Genomic DNA, 16,106 nt, shown 5'->3' on the forward strand with positions numbered 1-16,106 from the left:
ATGTCCTTGTGCTTGTCTGAAAGTTCTGGCGATGAGGCATTCTGCCAAACAACTCTGGCAGTCTGTGTGGGGAACCACACGACGGGATCCACCTTCTCCTTTTCCCGAAGGGTCCCAAGGATACTACGTGCTGACCACTGCCTGACGGCCTTGTGGTCAAAGGTGTTTCTTTTCAAAAATTTCTCCACGAAGGACAGGTGGTACGGGACGGTCCAACTACTCGGAGCGTTCCGCGGCAACGAGGCCAGGCCCATCCTTCGCAACACCGGGGACAGGTAGAACCTCAGTAAGTAGTGACACTTGGTGTTTGCGTACTGAGGATCGACGCACAGCTTGATGCAGCCGCACACAAAGGTAAGCCGTCAGGGCGAGGGTGGCGTTCGGTACGCCCTTTCCCCCATTTCCCAGGTCTTTGTACATGGTGTCCCTGCGAACCCGGTCCATCCTCGACCCCCAAATGAAATGGAAGATGGCCCGGGTGACGGCAGCAGCGCAAGTCCAGGGAATAGGCCAGGCCTGCGCCACATACAACAGTACCGAAAGCCCCTCGCACCTGACAACCAGGTTCTTACCCGCGATGGAGAGGGACTGGAGCGTCCACCTGCCCAGCTTCTGCTTCAATTTGGTGATACGCTCCTCCCAAGTCTTAGTGCACGCCCCAGCTCCACCAAACCAAACACCCAGCACCTTCACGTAGTCTGTCCTGACGGTGAAGGGGACGAAGGAGCGGTCGTCCCAGTTCCCGAAGAACATGACCTCGCTCTTCCCCCTATTGACTTTGGCACCCGAGGCCAGTTCAAACTGGCCGCAGATGTCCAATAGCCTACTCACCGACTGACGATCGGTGCAGAAGACGGCGACATCGTCCATGTACAGGGAGGTCTTGACCTGAAGGCCTCCGCTGCCTGGGATAGTCACACCCTTCAGGCTCACGTCCTTCCTGATGGATGCGGCGAACGGCTCCACACAGCACACGAACAAGGCAGGAGAGAGCGGGCAGCCCTGCCTGACTCCAGATCTGATGGGAAAACTGTCTGATTCCCACCCGTTGATCGAGACTGCGCTAACGATGTTGGTGTAGAGCAGCCGGATCCAATTGCGGATGCCCTCCCTGAACCCCAATTTGGAGAGGACGTCCCTCATGTAAGCATGAGAGACCCTGTCGAAGGCCTTCTCCTGGTCCAGGCTGACGAGGCAGGTGTCCACCCGCCTGTCCTGTACGTAGGCGATCGTATCCCTGATGAGCGCAAGGCTCTCAGCGATCTTCCTGCCCGGCACAGCACAGGTTTGGTCAGGGTGAATCACTGACTCCAGGACAGACCTGACCCGGTTGGCAATGACCATGGCCAGGATTTTGTAGTCCACGTTCAAAAGTGAAATGGGACGCCAATTCTTAATTTCTTCCCTCTCCCCCTTCCTCTTGTAAATGAGGGTGATGATGCCCTTCCTCATGGACTTGCACATTTCCCCTGCCCGAAGCGCACTATCGTACACCTCCAGCAGGTCCTGGCCGACCAGGCCCCACAGAGTAGAATACAGCTCGACCGGTAAGCCGTCGCTTCCGGGAGTCCTATTCCTCTCCAAGGAATTGAGGGCTCTGGTCAGCTCGTCCAGGGATATCGGCCAGTCCAGCCACTCCCTCGTGCCGTCATCCAAGACCTCCGTGATAGACGACAGGAACGACTCGGAGGCTGTGCTGTCCATGGGCTTTGTGTCGTACAGTCCGGCACAGAAGGATCTGCTGATCCTCAAAATGTCGGGCCGAGACGACATCACCGAGCCGTCGTCCTCCTTGAGCCGGCTAAGCACCTCTTTGTGCACCTTCTGAAAGAAGAAACGCGAGCACATCTCGTCCTGCTCCACGGAGCGGACCCTGGACCGGAAGATTATCCTGGAGACCTCTGCGGCGAAGAGCGAGGCTTGCTGGCCCCTCACCTCGCGGAGGTCCTCCGTGACATCGAACCCCATCAACTGCAGAAGGAGTAGGTTCTGCACCCTTTTCTGGATTCGCGACAGCTTTCCCCGCCTCTCTCTTGCCTTCTGAACACCCTTGAGGACAAAGAACCTCTTGATGTTCTCCTTCACCGTCTCCCACCAGTCGCCTGGAGACTCAAAGAGGGGTTTCACGGTTCTCCAACCGGCGTACTCCCTCTTAAGCTCCTCGACGTTCTCTGGGGTCAACAGAGTCGTGTTGAGCTTCCACGTCCCTTTGCCGGCCGGCTGGTCGTCCTGTAAGTGACAGTCGGCCAGCAGGAGGCAGTGGTCAGAGAAGAACACCGGCTCGACGCCGGTGGACCTGACCGAGAACGTCCGTGACACAAACAGGAAGTCTATCCTTGAGCGAATAGACCCGTCTGGCCGCGACCAGGTGTACCTCTGCTGCTCCGTCTGCAGGGGTGCTGAAGACGTCGAGCAGCTTGGCATCCTTCACCGTGCCCATCAGGAATCTGGATGTGACGTCCAGTTGACTCCCCCCACCCGCTGTCCCCACGCCGGATCTTCCATCTGCATCAATGATGCAGTTGAAGTCTCCGCCTAGGATGACCGGCCTGGACGTAGCCAGCAGGGGTGGAAGCCGCTGCAGGACGGCCAACCGCTCACTCCGTACCGCTGGGGCGTACACGTTGATCAGCCTCAGGGGAGCGTTCCTGTAGGTGACAACAGCCACTAGGAGGTGCCCCCCCCACCACCTCCTGAACTTGAGAGGTGGTGAAGTTGCGCCCCCGCAGCAGAATAGCCGGGCCCGAGCAGCGACAGTCGTTACCCCCCGACCAGATCGAAGGCCCACAGGTCCAGGCGCCGGACCATTTCCCGTACCTGCCGAGGTGCGGTATCCCGCACTCCTGCAGAAACAGGAGGTCCGCCTTGATGGTGGTCAGGTAGGCCAACGTGGACACACATCTTGCGGTTGACTTGACGCTGCGCACATTAATGCTTGCAACTCATACCCCCATTGTGGGCAGTGACCGCAGTACCCTCCCCAAGTCCAAGATCCAGCCCCTCCATCTGTCCCTTCATGCCCATTGTCCGGGCTAACTGCTGGACGCTCTCCGGGCTCAGGAAACTGTCCGTGCTGCCTTCCGGGTGGCATCCCCCCGTCAGGGGTGCGGAGGCAGGAGGGTCCGGCTCCGGGTCAGGCTGGGGACGCGCTGTTTCCTCCTTCCCGCCTGGAAGTTCCGGGGGGCCCTCTAGTGCTCCAGCGGCACTTAACTGGGTGTCGGAGGGAGCCTCAGGACGCCTCCCATCACCTGGAAGCGGGGTGTTGCTTTCCTTCCCCCTCGAGATCTTTAACTTCTGCTTCGGGTGGGCCCTCTCCGAATTCCCCTCGTCAGAGGAGCTCTTATAGCCCCCCTGTAGCTGCCTCTTCCCGCCTGATGGTTGCGGTTCCTGGGCCCGTTGACGCACCTTCCTCCTCGCTTTCCAGACTGTTGTCCACTCCCCTGGGTCGCCTGTCGCCACCTCCATCGACTCCGGGTTGTCGGGGGGGGATCGGAGCCTGCAGGGGTGCTTTGCTGGCCTCGGGCCCATCCTGCGGGGCTGGGCCCTCCTGCACGGCCTGGCCCTCCTGCACGTTAGTGGGGTCCTTGCTGGGCCCTGGTGCCTTCCTCTCCTCTGGGGGGGCTGGCCCCGCATTGCCCCTGCCGGCGACCTGGGCGTAGGTGGTCCCCCGCCACGGGCATGCCCTATAGAGGTGGCCCGCTTCCCTGCAAAGGTTGCAGCTTTTCTCTTGTGGGCAACCCTTTGCAAGGTGTCCCTCCTCCCTGCAGATGGTGGCTTTGCAGTCGGCCGCCACGTGACCTGACCTGCCACAGGCATGGCAGACTTTAGGTTGCCCTGCATAGGTCAGGTAGCCCTTGCTCCCGCCGATCGCGAAGCTGGACGGTGGGTGTACGACATTCCCGTCCGCGCCCATCCTCAGCGTCACCTTGACCTGCCTCTTACTCGTCCAGATGCCAAAGGGGTCCATGATGTCAGTTAGGTCCCCTTCCACCTTCACGTACCTTCCGAGGAAGGTCAGGACATCAACTGCTGGCACATGCGGGTTGTACATGTGTACAGTCACCATACGGCTCCTCTGCGCTGGCATCACAAACAGCGGGACAGCGGTCAATACAGAGAGGGGGCCCTCACCTCCTTTCTCCTTGAAAACCTCCAGGAAGCGCTCGCAAAGCTTGGCACTCCTGAAGGTCACGTCGTAAAAACCTCCTCCGGGGAAATCCTGCAGGCAGTAAATGTCCGCAGCAGCGAACCCACAACAGTCCAACAGGGCCCTCTTCACGAAGAAGGTGTAGTCCACAGGTGCACCTTCATCCACCTTCTTTACAGAAACACGGATGGTGTTCCGGACCCCCTGACCTGGGGCACGAGCACTTGCCGCAGCCATCGTTGCAGGTTGGCTGCTCCCCTGAACCAGCGTTAGGCCGAAGCCAGCATTAAGATCCACTGGTCGCAAGGGTGCACAGCCAACCCGACGTCCTCCTTTCACCTCCAAGACAGCGCTCTCCTCCTCTCAGTCCACAAGAGAGTGGGTCTTTATTTTGATCCAGATGTAAGCTGGCTCACTAAGCTTGCCGGTTTGTTCCCAGATGTTTTGTCACCATTCCAGGTAACATCAACAGTGAACCTCCGACGAAGTGCTGGTGTTATGTCCCACTTTCTATTTATCTGGTTAGGTTTCCTTGGGTTGGTGATGTCATTTCCTGCGTTGGTGATGTCATTTCCTGTTCTTTTTCTCAGGGCATGGTAGATTGATTTGGAGCCAATGTGTTTGTTGATGGAGTTCCGGTTGGAATGCCATGCTTCCAGGAATTCTCGTGCGTATCTCTGTTTGGCTTGTCCTAGGATGGATGTGTTGTCCCAATCAAAGTGGTGTCCTTCCTCATCTGTATGTAAGGATATGAGTGATAGTGGGTCATGTCATTTTGCGGCTAGTTGATGTTCATGTATCCTGGTGGCTAGCTTTCTGCCAGTTTGTCCAATGTAGTGTTTGTCACAGTTCTTGCAAGGTATTTTGTAGATGACGTTTGTTTTGCTTGTTGTCTGTATAGGGTCTTTTAAGGTCATTAGCTGCTGTTTTAGTGTGTTGGTGGGTTTGTGGGCTGCCCTGATGCCAAGAGGTGCGAGTAGTCTGGCAGTCATTTTGGAAATGTCTTTGACGTAGGGGAGAGTGGTTATGATTTCTGAGCCTGTTTTGTCTGTTTGTTTGGGTTTGTTGCTGAGGAATCGGCGGACTGTGTTCGTAGGGTACCCATTCTTTTTGAATACGCTGTATAGGTGATTTTCCTCTGCTCTGCGTAGTTCCTCTGTGCTGCAGTGTGTGGTGGCTCATTGGAATAATGTTCTAATGCAGCTTCGTTTGTGGGTGTTGGGATGGTTGCTCCTGTAGTTCAGTATTTGGTCCGTATGTGTTGTTTTCCTGTAGACGCTGGTTTGAAGTTCCCCATTGACTGTTCGCTCTACTGTGACATCTAGGAATGGCAGTTTGTTGTTGTTTTCCTCCTCTTTTGTGAATGTTATGTCAGTAAAGGGTATTATTGATGGTCTTGAAGGTTTCCCCTAATTTGTTTTGGTTAGTGATGACAAAGGTGTCATCCACGTAGCGGACCCAAAGTTTGGGTTGGATGACTGGCAGAGCTGTTTGTTCGAGTCTCTGCATTACTGCCTCTGCTAAGAACCCTGATATCGGAGATCCCATGGGTGTACTGTTGGTTTGTCTGTAGGTTTTGTTATTGAAAGTGAAGTGGGTGGTGAGGCATAGGTCCACTAGCTTGATGATGTTGTCCTTGCTGATGAGGTTGGTGGTGTCTGGTGTATGTGTCTTCTGTTCTTCTAATAGTGTCATCAGTGTTTCTTTGGCCAGGTTGATGTTGATGGATGTGAACAGGGCTGTTACATCAAAGGAGACCATTATTTCATCTTCTTCTATCCTGGTGTCTTTGATGGTGTTCAGGAATTCTTGGGTGGAGCGAATGGAGTGGTGGGAGTCTTCTACTAGGTGTTTTAGTCTTTGGTGTAGTTCCTTGGCTAATCTGTAGGTTGGTGTTTCAAGTAGCGACACTATGGGTCTGAGGGGGGCTCCTGGTTTGTGAATTTTTGGTAGTCCATAGAAGCGTGGTGTGTTGGATCCATCTGGTTTCATTTTTTGGAAGTCTCTCTTGTTTAATTCTCCAGATTTTTGAAGTTTTTTGAGTAACGCTGTGATTCGGAGCACAGAGGAACTATGCAGAGCAGAGGAAAATCACCTATACAGCGTATTCAAAAAGAATGGTACCCTATGAACACAGTCCGCCGATTCCTCAGCAATAAACCCAAACGAACAGACAAAACAGGCTCAGAAACCATAACCACTCTCCCCTACATCAAAGACATTTCCAAAATGACTGCCAGACTACTCGGACCTCTTGGCATCAGGGTAGCCCACAAACCCACCAACACATTAAAACAGCAGCTAATGAACTTAAAAGACCCTATACAGACAACAAACAAAACAAACGTCATCTACAAAATACCTTGCAAGAACTGTGACAAACACTACATTGGACAAACTGGCAGAAAGCTAGCTACCAGGATACACGAACATCAACTAGCCACAAAACGACATGACCCACTATCACTCGTATCCTTACATACAGATGTGGAAGGACACCACTTTGATTGGGACAACACATCCATCCTAGGACAAGCCAAACAGAAACACGCATGAGAATTCCTAGAAGCATGGCATTTCAACCGGAACTCCATCAACAAACACATTGGCTCCAAATCAACCTACCATGCCCTGAGAAAAAGAACAGGAAATGACATCACCAACACAGGAAATGACATCACCAACCCAAGGAAACCTAACCAGATAAATAGAAAACGGGACATAACACCAGCGCCTCGTCGGAGGCTCACTGATGATGTTACCTAGAATGGTGATGTAAGGTCTGAAAACAAACCTTCCAGCTCAGTGAGCAAACTCACATCCAGAATAGGAAGGGTCTAGAGAGATATGGGCCAAATGCTGGCAAATGGGACTAGATTTATTTAGGATTTCTGGTCAGCATGGATGAGTTAGACCAAAGGATCTGTTTCCATGCTGTCTACGACTTGGAGTGCTGAAATCTCAATTTTTCACAGTACAGTTTCACAAGAACCTCATGCACAGATCCAAATATTAAGCCACTCTCAGACCAGCTAAAGCATCTTGAGTTCTGAAATAGTCACATCGGACATAAAATGTTAACTCTTTCTCTTTCTCTTTCAGATCTGCTGAGTTACTCTAACACTTCCTATTTTTACCTCTTCAGTGCCACACTAGAGCGTCCACCTTAACAATTGAGCCAAAGTTCAGGAGTCAGACTTGAAACTCCAACCTTCTGGTGCAGAGTTGAGAAGTGCTAACAACTGAGCAGTGGTTGACAGTAAAAAAAGAAGTAACATTCAGATTTCTCTGCTATTATTTTGGACTTTCTCTATTTTTCATTCGGAATTAATTTCACTACCTATTTCTCACAAGATACACAGCACATTATACATCATTAAACAACAGTTGCAAAGAATATAAAATCCACCAATTGCCTGCGCCGCCAAGCTAAATGTTGCTGTGCATCTTTCTGAAAATTATACACAGATTGCCTGTTAACAGAAAGATGGTCAATTGGAAATAAAACAAATGTCAAATTTCAGTTGAGGTTGTTGGATTTGCTTTAAGCCTGGTGCAACTTTTCTTTTGGACTTACTCCCAATACTCTTAAATCACATTCAACTGAGGAAATTCTTCCTTAGCATGTTAATAACCTGGATTAACATGCAAGATAGTTATATCACACTATTCAAACAATTCTCAATGACCCAGCAACTCATCTCCCCTGTATACACAGACCTTACCCCAACCGACCCCATCCATAACTTGCCTTTCAAGAGAATGTAGGAAGTTGGTCATACTTGTTTGAAAGGCTGAATCTGCCACATGTAAAGCACCACACACCACTCCAAGCATTGTATCTGGTCTCTCTGCCTAAAGGGAGAAAAATATTAATTAATACAGTTCTTGTTTTGCATTTCTTAACTCATTCTTGCACGTGAAGGGTATCATTACTAGGCAACACAAGCTTTCATTATAGCACCACGTGGTTATTCAAACATATCAGAAGCAAATGAACTGCTCTATTCAAAAACATTTTAATTCCAACTTCAGCAAAGCACTCCCTACTTTGCCAATTACACTTCCCTTTCTTTCACAAGATACTAGAGTAAGATAGCACTGAACTGGCAGAGTTTAGAAAAATGAGAAGGGAATTTATTGTAATTTTTAAAAATCCTTTTGATTGATTTAGTCATAATACCTGGGTATCACTGGTTAGGCCAACATTTATTGCCCAACTGTAATTACCCTGGAGAAGGTGGTGATGAGCTGCCTTTTTGAATTGTTGACCATCTGGGGCAGGCACAGTCACTGTGCTGTCAGGAAAGGATGTGAGGAGGCTGACGGTGAAAGAACAGTGATCTACTGTAATCCAAAGTCAGGATGGCGTGAGATTTGGACTGGAGCTTGCAGGGTGTGATAGTCCCAGGTAGCTACTGCCTTGTAATTTTTGGTGGTAGTATGTGCAAGTTTGGAAGGTGCTGAAAGTGCCTTAGTGAATTACTGCAGCACATTTTGTAAGTGGTACACACTGCTGTTACTGTGCATTGTTTGTGGAGGGAATGAATGAATGTTGAGAGAGCAGTGTTGATGATATGTCAATCATAATTTGGGACTGAAGAGCACATCAGGGCCAGTAATCTATGCCTGGGACTTTGAGGGCTCATTATGGTCAGAATGGGGGCTGACGACAGGGCCAGGAACAGCACTAGGGGCCAGGATTTCTCTCCCTCCTCCTGATGCCAAGTAAATGGGCTGCTTTGTCCTGAATGGTGCTAAGAACATTGGTGGAGAGTATTGAAAGATAATTCTGACTTATGCCTTTTGGACAGAATTCATAGAGTCTAGAGAGTTACTTGCAGTAGAATTGCCAGCCTCTGATCTGCTTTTGAAGTCACAATGTTTATCTGTCTGGTCCAGTTCAGTTTCTGGCGCAGTCTAGCTCCAAATTCATGTTTGTAGATTTCTCCCACTTTTGTGCCAGGATAGCTTTTATGTTTTGCTTGGCAACTCCTTTTGATCAACAAAATCAAAAGATCAGGAACTCTGTATTCTGGGACTCGTAAGCACCACCATTTCATGATATAACGCAATGATCCACCAACCTCCAAACCAATCTACTTCACAGCTCATAGTACTGACTGCCTATGGTTATGAATTTTAGAGATATGCAAGTGTGGTGGAAATCTGGTAACACAATTACCTCTGAATCAGAATATTGTGTTCAACTCATAATTTGAGCACAAGACTTAAGGCTAATGACTCTAGTCAGTCTTGAAGGATGAGTCACTGGCAGAAGTACCACGCTTTCCACAGAGACCTTAAACAGAGAACCCATCAGTTCTCTTAGCTGGATGTAAAAGAAAAGCACGGGAGTTATCCTCAGCATTCTGTACAATATTTATCCAGCAAGAGACGTCAGGAATACAGAAACAAGTAACACATTACTTTTTGGGGTTGAGGTCATTGACTTGCTTGCCTAACTGGCTGGTTGTAATTCAAAGCTTCGCAAGAACATTAAACTTTTTGTGGATGCTTGACTTGTGGAAGTTGGATGTTGTATTTCCCACATTATAATAGTGACTACACTTCAAAATTAAGTCAATATAGAAAAGCAATTTTTTATTAATTAGTCTGAACTGGCCTTGGAGCAGAATGTTTAAAGAGACTTAACGAAAGCTATGTCTTATTTAATTCCCACGGACATAACTTTTTCCCTCATATGCTCCGTCAATATCATTACCTGTACTTTATCAGCAATGAGGTGGTCAAGCCAGCTAGTATCAATGGTATTAAGCTGAAAGCTCTCTGTTTCCAACAGCTTGATCAAATACTGGACAGTTGTTCTAAAGTCTCCACGGATTGAGAGTTCCTTAAGCGCTAGAACCATATTCCTAAAAGAATTATTGCAGTCAAATACTGATAAGATCACAGCATTATATTCATTGCTTTATAGTACATTTTTTTGATAGTTCTTCTGAAATTCCAAAGCAGAACACATGATATGGTGCCATCTTAGGTACAAAGGTACTCAGGTACGGAATCTTGGTACAAAACTGAAAAACGAGGAAAACAAAGTTAAATAGCTAAACATTATAGAAACACACATAGAAACATAGAAGACAGGAGCAGGATGAGGCCATTCAACCCTTTGAGCCTGCTCTGTCATTTATCATGATCATGGCTGATTGTACAACTCAATAGCTTAATCCTGTTTTCTCCCCATAACCTTTGATCCTATTCACTGCAAGTGCTATATCTACTTGCTTTTGAATGCGTTCAATGTTTTGACATCAACTACTTCCTGTGGTAATGAACTCCACAGGCTCACTACTCTTGTCTTCTCATCTCTGACCCCGGGTTCTGGACACACCCACCATTGGGAACATCCTCCCTGCATCTACCCTGTCCAGTCCTGTTAGGATTTTATAAGATTCCATGTGATTCCAACCCCCATCAACTTTCATTTGAGCTCTAGAGAAAACAATCCCAACCTAGTCAATCAGACATAGTAAGAACTGCTGCTGCTGCTGGAGTCAGAGATAACACAGTACGGAGCTAGAGGAAAACAGCAGGCCAGGCAGCATCAGAGGACTCTTCTGAAGAAAAAAAAATTCTTTTTCTGAAGAAGGGTCCAGACTCGAAACATCAGCTTTCCTGTTTTCTGATGCTGCCTTGCCTGCTGAGTTCCTCCAGCTCCACATTATGTTATCCCCAACCTGGTCAATCTCACCTCATAGGTCAGACCCGCCATCCCTGGAATCAGCCTGGTAAACCTTCGCTACACTCCCTCAAGAGCAAGAGCGTTCTTTCTGAGGGAAGGAGACCAAAATTGCACACAATATTCCGGGGGCCATCTCACTCAGGCCCTGTACAACAGCAACAACACATCCCTGCTCCTGTAGTCAAAATTTCTCACAATGCAGGCCAACATACCATTTACCTTCTTTACTGTCTGCTGCACTTGCATGCTTACCGTCAGCAACTGGTGCACAAGGATACCCAGGTCCCAATGCACAGTCCCCTCTCCCAATTTACAACCATTCAGGCCAATTTGCCTTCTTGTCTGTGCTTCCGAAGTGAATAACCTCACATTTATCCAAATTACACTGCATCTGCCATTGATTTGCTCACTCACTCAATCTGTCAGGATCATGCTGAAGCATCTCTCCATCCTGGTCACAGTTCACCCTCCCACCCAATTTGGTATCACATGCAAATCCGGACTTGTTACATTTTGCTCCCTCATCGAAATCATTCATATATATTGCGAACAGTGGGTTCCCAGCACTGATCCCTGTGGCATCCCACTAGTTACTTCCTGCCAATTTGAAAAGGACCCACTAATCCCTAATCTTTGACTCCTCTCCTGGTTTCCTATCCATCTCAATACACTTCCCCAATCCCTTGTGCTTTTATCTTGCATATTAATCTCTTAAATGGGACTTTGTCAAATGCTTTCTGAAAGTCTAAATATACTACATCAACTGGTAACTCTACTAGTTACATCTTCACAGAATTCCAACAGATTTATTAAGCATGATTTCCCCTTCATAAATCCATGCTGACTCTGTCTGATCCTGCCACTACTTTCCAAATGCTGTGCTATAAAATCCTTGACAATAGATTTTGGTTACATATTGATTTAGGTTGCTATTTTCCTTATCCAAGTGTCATGAAATCACTACATTTTTGTTGTTGGTCAGTTAAGATTCTTAAGAGATTCACTACATCGTCATGCTGTTGTTTCAGTCTTAAGGACAAAACCAACTTTCAGTAATGGTGAGAAATTCCTTTCTCTACCAAATGTAGAGTGTGACACTAAATGCTTGGAACTGTCTGATACAAGATTTTAGCTTTCACAAAAAGGTTTGATATGTCTCTTTCATCCTTATTAACTTCATTTTTTTTTCCCTTTCACTTCTCTTGCTGTATAATCACAAAACTCTATTTTTACAAGCCTAGCAATTTTCTCAGTAGCTTCCTCCAGCTCAGACTTGTCCCACAGGGCTTCTAACTGAAATATCATTTTTCGGAGACAAGTAGTCATTGAAACGCTTGTGACTTTTTTTAACATTCTGACTGCTGTCAGTATTTCATGCCACTTATACTCTCGACCATGATCTGCAGGATGCATAATCTCAATCCCACTGCAGTAACTTTTCTTTACAGTAGACCAGAGCCATCCTGATCCTCATCTCTGTCCAAGTGAGGCTTCAGGACGGAATAGTAGGCTAAGGGGATAAGAATTTGGGGGATAGGGATATGTCATTACACAGGCTTCTCAGAGAGAAACCTGGATCCAGAAGGCAAACATAAAGGAACTTAGTTCATGAATTCAAACTTGCCTTGGGGGAGCTGCTGGATTACTGATGCTTGGGAAATGCAGCAGGTAATTTTAAAAGCTGAATGGCAATGAGGTTCACAGCCTCATTATTACTATAAAAGTTCCATCCCACGTCCTTGGCTGCTTTCCCTTCTTTCTGTCTAAGTTAAAGCAGAAGCAAGCAGGCTGTATGCAGATTTTGGGATGGAAGACCATTCTTCAGACCTTAACAACCTCAACAGCCCCACCAAACCCTAATCCACCAGTTTTCTATATGTCAATATATAGCCCTTGGTGACTATTTGGAACAGGCCCTATGTGTGATTTTCAGGTTGAGTAGTATCATGGGCAGAAGCTTTTGAAGGAAATGGAGATCTCTGCTGTCAGCTGGAAAGCCTGTGAAAGCATCCATCAACCCTATTAGTGAAGGCCCATCACAATTTGTCCCAATCAGATGCTCGACAGGGTAATGGTGGACCTTGCCTGGGATAAAGGACACTTGGGGTGGGGGGGAGGAGTGTCGTGACATCTGTTGACAGCTGCTGACCAATCAGAGGGCAACTTGTGTATCAACATTGCTGCCACTGGGGGAGGAATAGATGATGCCAGCACCACACCTGCCTGAGGCTCAGGATTACCCGGATCCCAAGCAGGTGGTGAGTGATAGCAGATGAATGTTGGGAAGCGAGGTAGGGGCTGTACAGTTTGGAGTGGTTGGGGGAAGTGAGGTTTGGATTTACGTGGGGAGGTTAGTGGGGCAATTAAAGAATTGGGGGGTGGGGATGTAAGAGAGGATAAGGTCTTAGTAGGGAACGGGAGAGGGGTTACTGGGGTGCAGTGGGTTAGGTGGAGTTCACAGGGGATGGAGGTTAGCAGCAATTGGTAAGTTGGTGGCTTTCATCTAGCACCACTATCCTCTCCCATCTTCACTCTTCCCTTGATTACATATCAAGTTCCTCTGAGTAAGGGTCTTCCACTCCAGGAGCCCAGAAGCAATTCTGCACAGGTTTGCTGTTGAGCCTCTTGATTGGAAAACCCACTGAACCACTGCTGGCAGCAGGATTTGGAAAATATTGTTATAAAGAAAGGCCAGATAGGCTGAGACTTTTTGCACTAGAGCGTAGGGATTTGAGAGGTGACTTTACAGAAGTTTATAAAATAATGATGGGTAATCGGTAGTCTTAATGGCAGTTTTCTTTTCTCTGCGATGGAGGATTTCAAGACTAGAGGGCACATTTATAAGATGAGATGAGAGAGATTTTAAAAAAATATGAGGGGCAAATTTTTTACATGGAGGGTGATTTTGCATGTGGAATAAATGTCGTGAGGAGGTGGTGGATGCGGATACAAATTTTAAAGTACGTGATAAGCACCTGAATAGGGTAAGTCTGGAGGGATCTGAACGAGGAGCAGGCCCCTTTTACCTAGTTAATCATTGACAAGGAACAAAACAACGCAAAACAGAACTTCCTGTTGATCAGATATGATACTTTGTGGAATGCTTCCATGTGTGTCAGGTCAAGGTCTTGAGGGATAACAGGATAAGAGATGGGAAACAAGAGAGGGAGAGGGCAGCAGAGACAAGAGAGGTAGAAGAGGAGAGATGTGAGATGGAAAAAGGTGAAGAAAAGGGAAGAGAGAAAGGAGATGACAGTGGAAGGGAGAAGCGGCATAGGGAGATGATAGGACAGAAAAGGTGAGGGAGAAGGGAGGGGGAGGGAGCGAGGGGTTGGGAGAGAGAAAGGATAGAGAGGAAAGAGAGGCGATTATGTTCAGGATGAGCTGTTTGGACCAAAGAGTCTGCTTCTGTGCTGTATGGCTATGACTATATATTTAAATTTCAACACCAAATTATGCAATGCCCTATAGAAAATATATTGTGGTGTATCCACTCAATGCAGCAAGAGTAACAAACAATAAGATATTGGACTATCCAATCTGTACTAACGAGATAGCCTCCTCACGGTTTTCTCCCCAGGAGAAGCAGTGACCAAACTGGGAATCAGCAAACTCATGCAGGCCGCCAGCAGCTGCCACACTGAAGTATCCCCAGACGTTTTTATTACTGCGGAAGTTTAATTCCTGGACTGTTCCTGAACTGGGCTTAAATCCCTGTGTGACAGAACAAAGGAAAATAAATTAAGTGAACACTCAGCACAATGCTTGACGTTAAGCCAAGCCATTAGAACAAGGGAGCGCAAGCTGAACAATACATGGGCAATTTAGACATGAAATCAGGAACAAATTCTTTATGTGAAGTCATTAGTATTCAGAATGCTCTTCCAGGTAAGGTGTTGGAAATGAAACCTTATTATTCACTTGATACATCTACATCACACAGTGGGAGAAATACAAGTGTATTGTTAAATTTTAGATGAATAAACTGAGATGGAGCAAATGTATGTTTCCAACTACGATTACTTTTGATTCTTCCTCCTCATTGCTCTTTCTTTCTTTTACCATCAAGTCTAAGAACTCATTAAAGAAGTAAAGGCAAATAACTTAAAAGGATAAATTACTTATTTATGCTTATGGGTAAGAAGTCACATTTATTAAGGCTAAGGCTGAATTGTACCTCATCAGGGTTTTCACTTGTGATCCTGGCAGCGATAACATGGCCTCTGGGCCTTGGAATATTTATTGGTTTCTCAAAGTTAATTGGTGTATCAGCCCAAGGACTTTCACCATACAAGATTCTGATATCTTTAAGCCGATGCAAGGGGATCCCCATGGCGATCTGCAGCAAAAACGAAAGAACGTCAGCATTTTAAAACTGCAAAAATCACAGACTAACACGGTATTCTAATTACTTTACATTGCCAGTGTATTTTCAAACATTAAAATTTAATTTAGCAGTAATTTAGATTTAGGGATGGATAAAACAGTGAAACATCATTGCCTTTTCAAAGTGCTTGGGTCCCTTGCATGTCGTAAGCTAAACTAATTTAGAGCAATTGCAACCCATTTCCTATCAGGCCACAGTACAAAAAGTCCTGAATTCGACAAATAATGATAAATCTTTCATGACATTTACTCATTCATATTCCTGAGATCTTGTCTTGCTCCACAACCCTCCAAGATTTCTGAGTCATTTTATTTTGGCCTCTAATGAACATACATTAATTTTTTGCTCACCATTTTGGCAATGCCATCAGTTGCCCTGACCCTAAATTCTAATTCCTTCCATAAACCTCTCTATCTCTATCACTTCCTACAAAATGGATCTCAAAATTTTACCAATCTGACCAATTTCTTGGATATTTGCCTGCATATTTCACATGATGAGAAACAATAGTTTCTTCTTTAATGTTCCCGAGAAGGCAACAAATTAAATACATAAAGACAGTTTAAATATATGAAATAAATATACAGGTTGTTGAAGATTTCATTCTTATTGAAGATTACACTTCAGATTTGGAAGAAAGCACAAAGATGAAAGCAGAATAAAATATTCATTGCTTTCTCATTTTACCAACTCTATAACCAATCTGTAAATAGTTGCAACAACACCAAAAATCAAACTAATTGTATACAAATTAAAGTTATGTATTTCCCGATAACAATTTCATTTCTAATAAAAAAAACCTTGCAACTCTATATCAAGTTCTGGTTTCCAAATATTTTAAAGGCACCTGTACTTGAGATAATGAC

The 16,106-nt window shown here is 46.6% G+C and overlaps 1 protein-coding gene across 5 annotated transcripts in view; it reads right to left on the reverse strand.

The window, feature by feature from the left end:
* The window catches only part of acacb (acetyl-CoA carboxylase beta), a 117,397-nt gene that overhangs the window by 72,097 nt on the left and 29,194 nt on the right, over positions 1 to 16,106 (reverse strand). For all 5 annotated transcript variants that reach the window (XR_009447257.1, XM_048555998.2, XM_048555999.2 and 2 more), the window contains 4 exons: positions 15,031 to 15,192; positions 14,404 to 14,567; positions 9,873 to 10,023; positions 7,899 to 8,002 (listed from right to left, as the gene is read on the reverse strand). Coding sequence is in view for 4 of the 5 variants with exons in the window: in XM_048555998.2 (XP_048411955.1) it covers positions 7,899 to 8,002; positions 9,873 to 10,023; positions 14,404 to 14,567; positions 15,031 to 15,192 (581 nt within the window). In the remaining variant the exon portion in view is untranslated. The remainder of the gene's footprint in view (positions 1 to 7,898; positions 8,003 to 9,872; positions 10,024 to 14,403; positions 14,568 to 15,030; positions 15,193 to 16,106) is intronic.

This window comes from Stegostoma tigrinum, chromosome 26 (genome assembly GCF_030684315.1).
Source record: "Stegostoma tigrinum isolate sSteTig4 chromosome 26, sSteTig4.hap1, whole genome shotgun sequence".
NCBI classification, from domain to species: domain Eukaryota; kingdom Metazoa; phylum Chordata; class Chondrichthyes; order Orectolobiformes; family Stegostomatidae; genus Stegostoma; species Stegostoma tigrinum.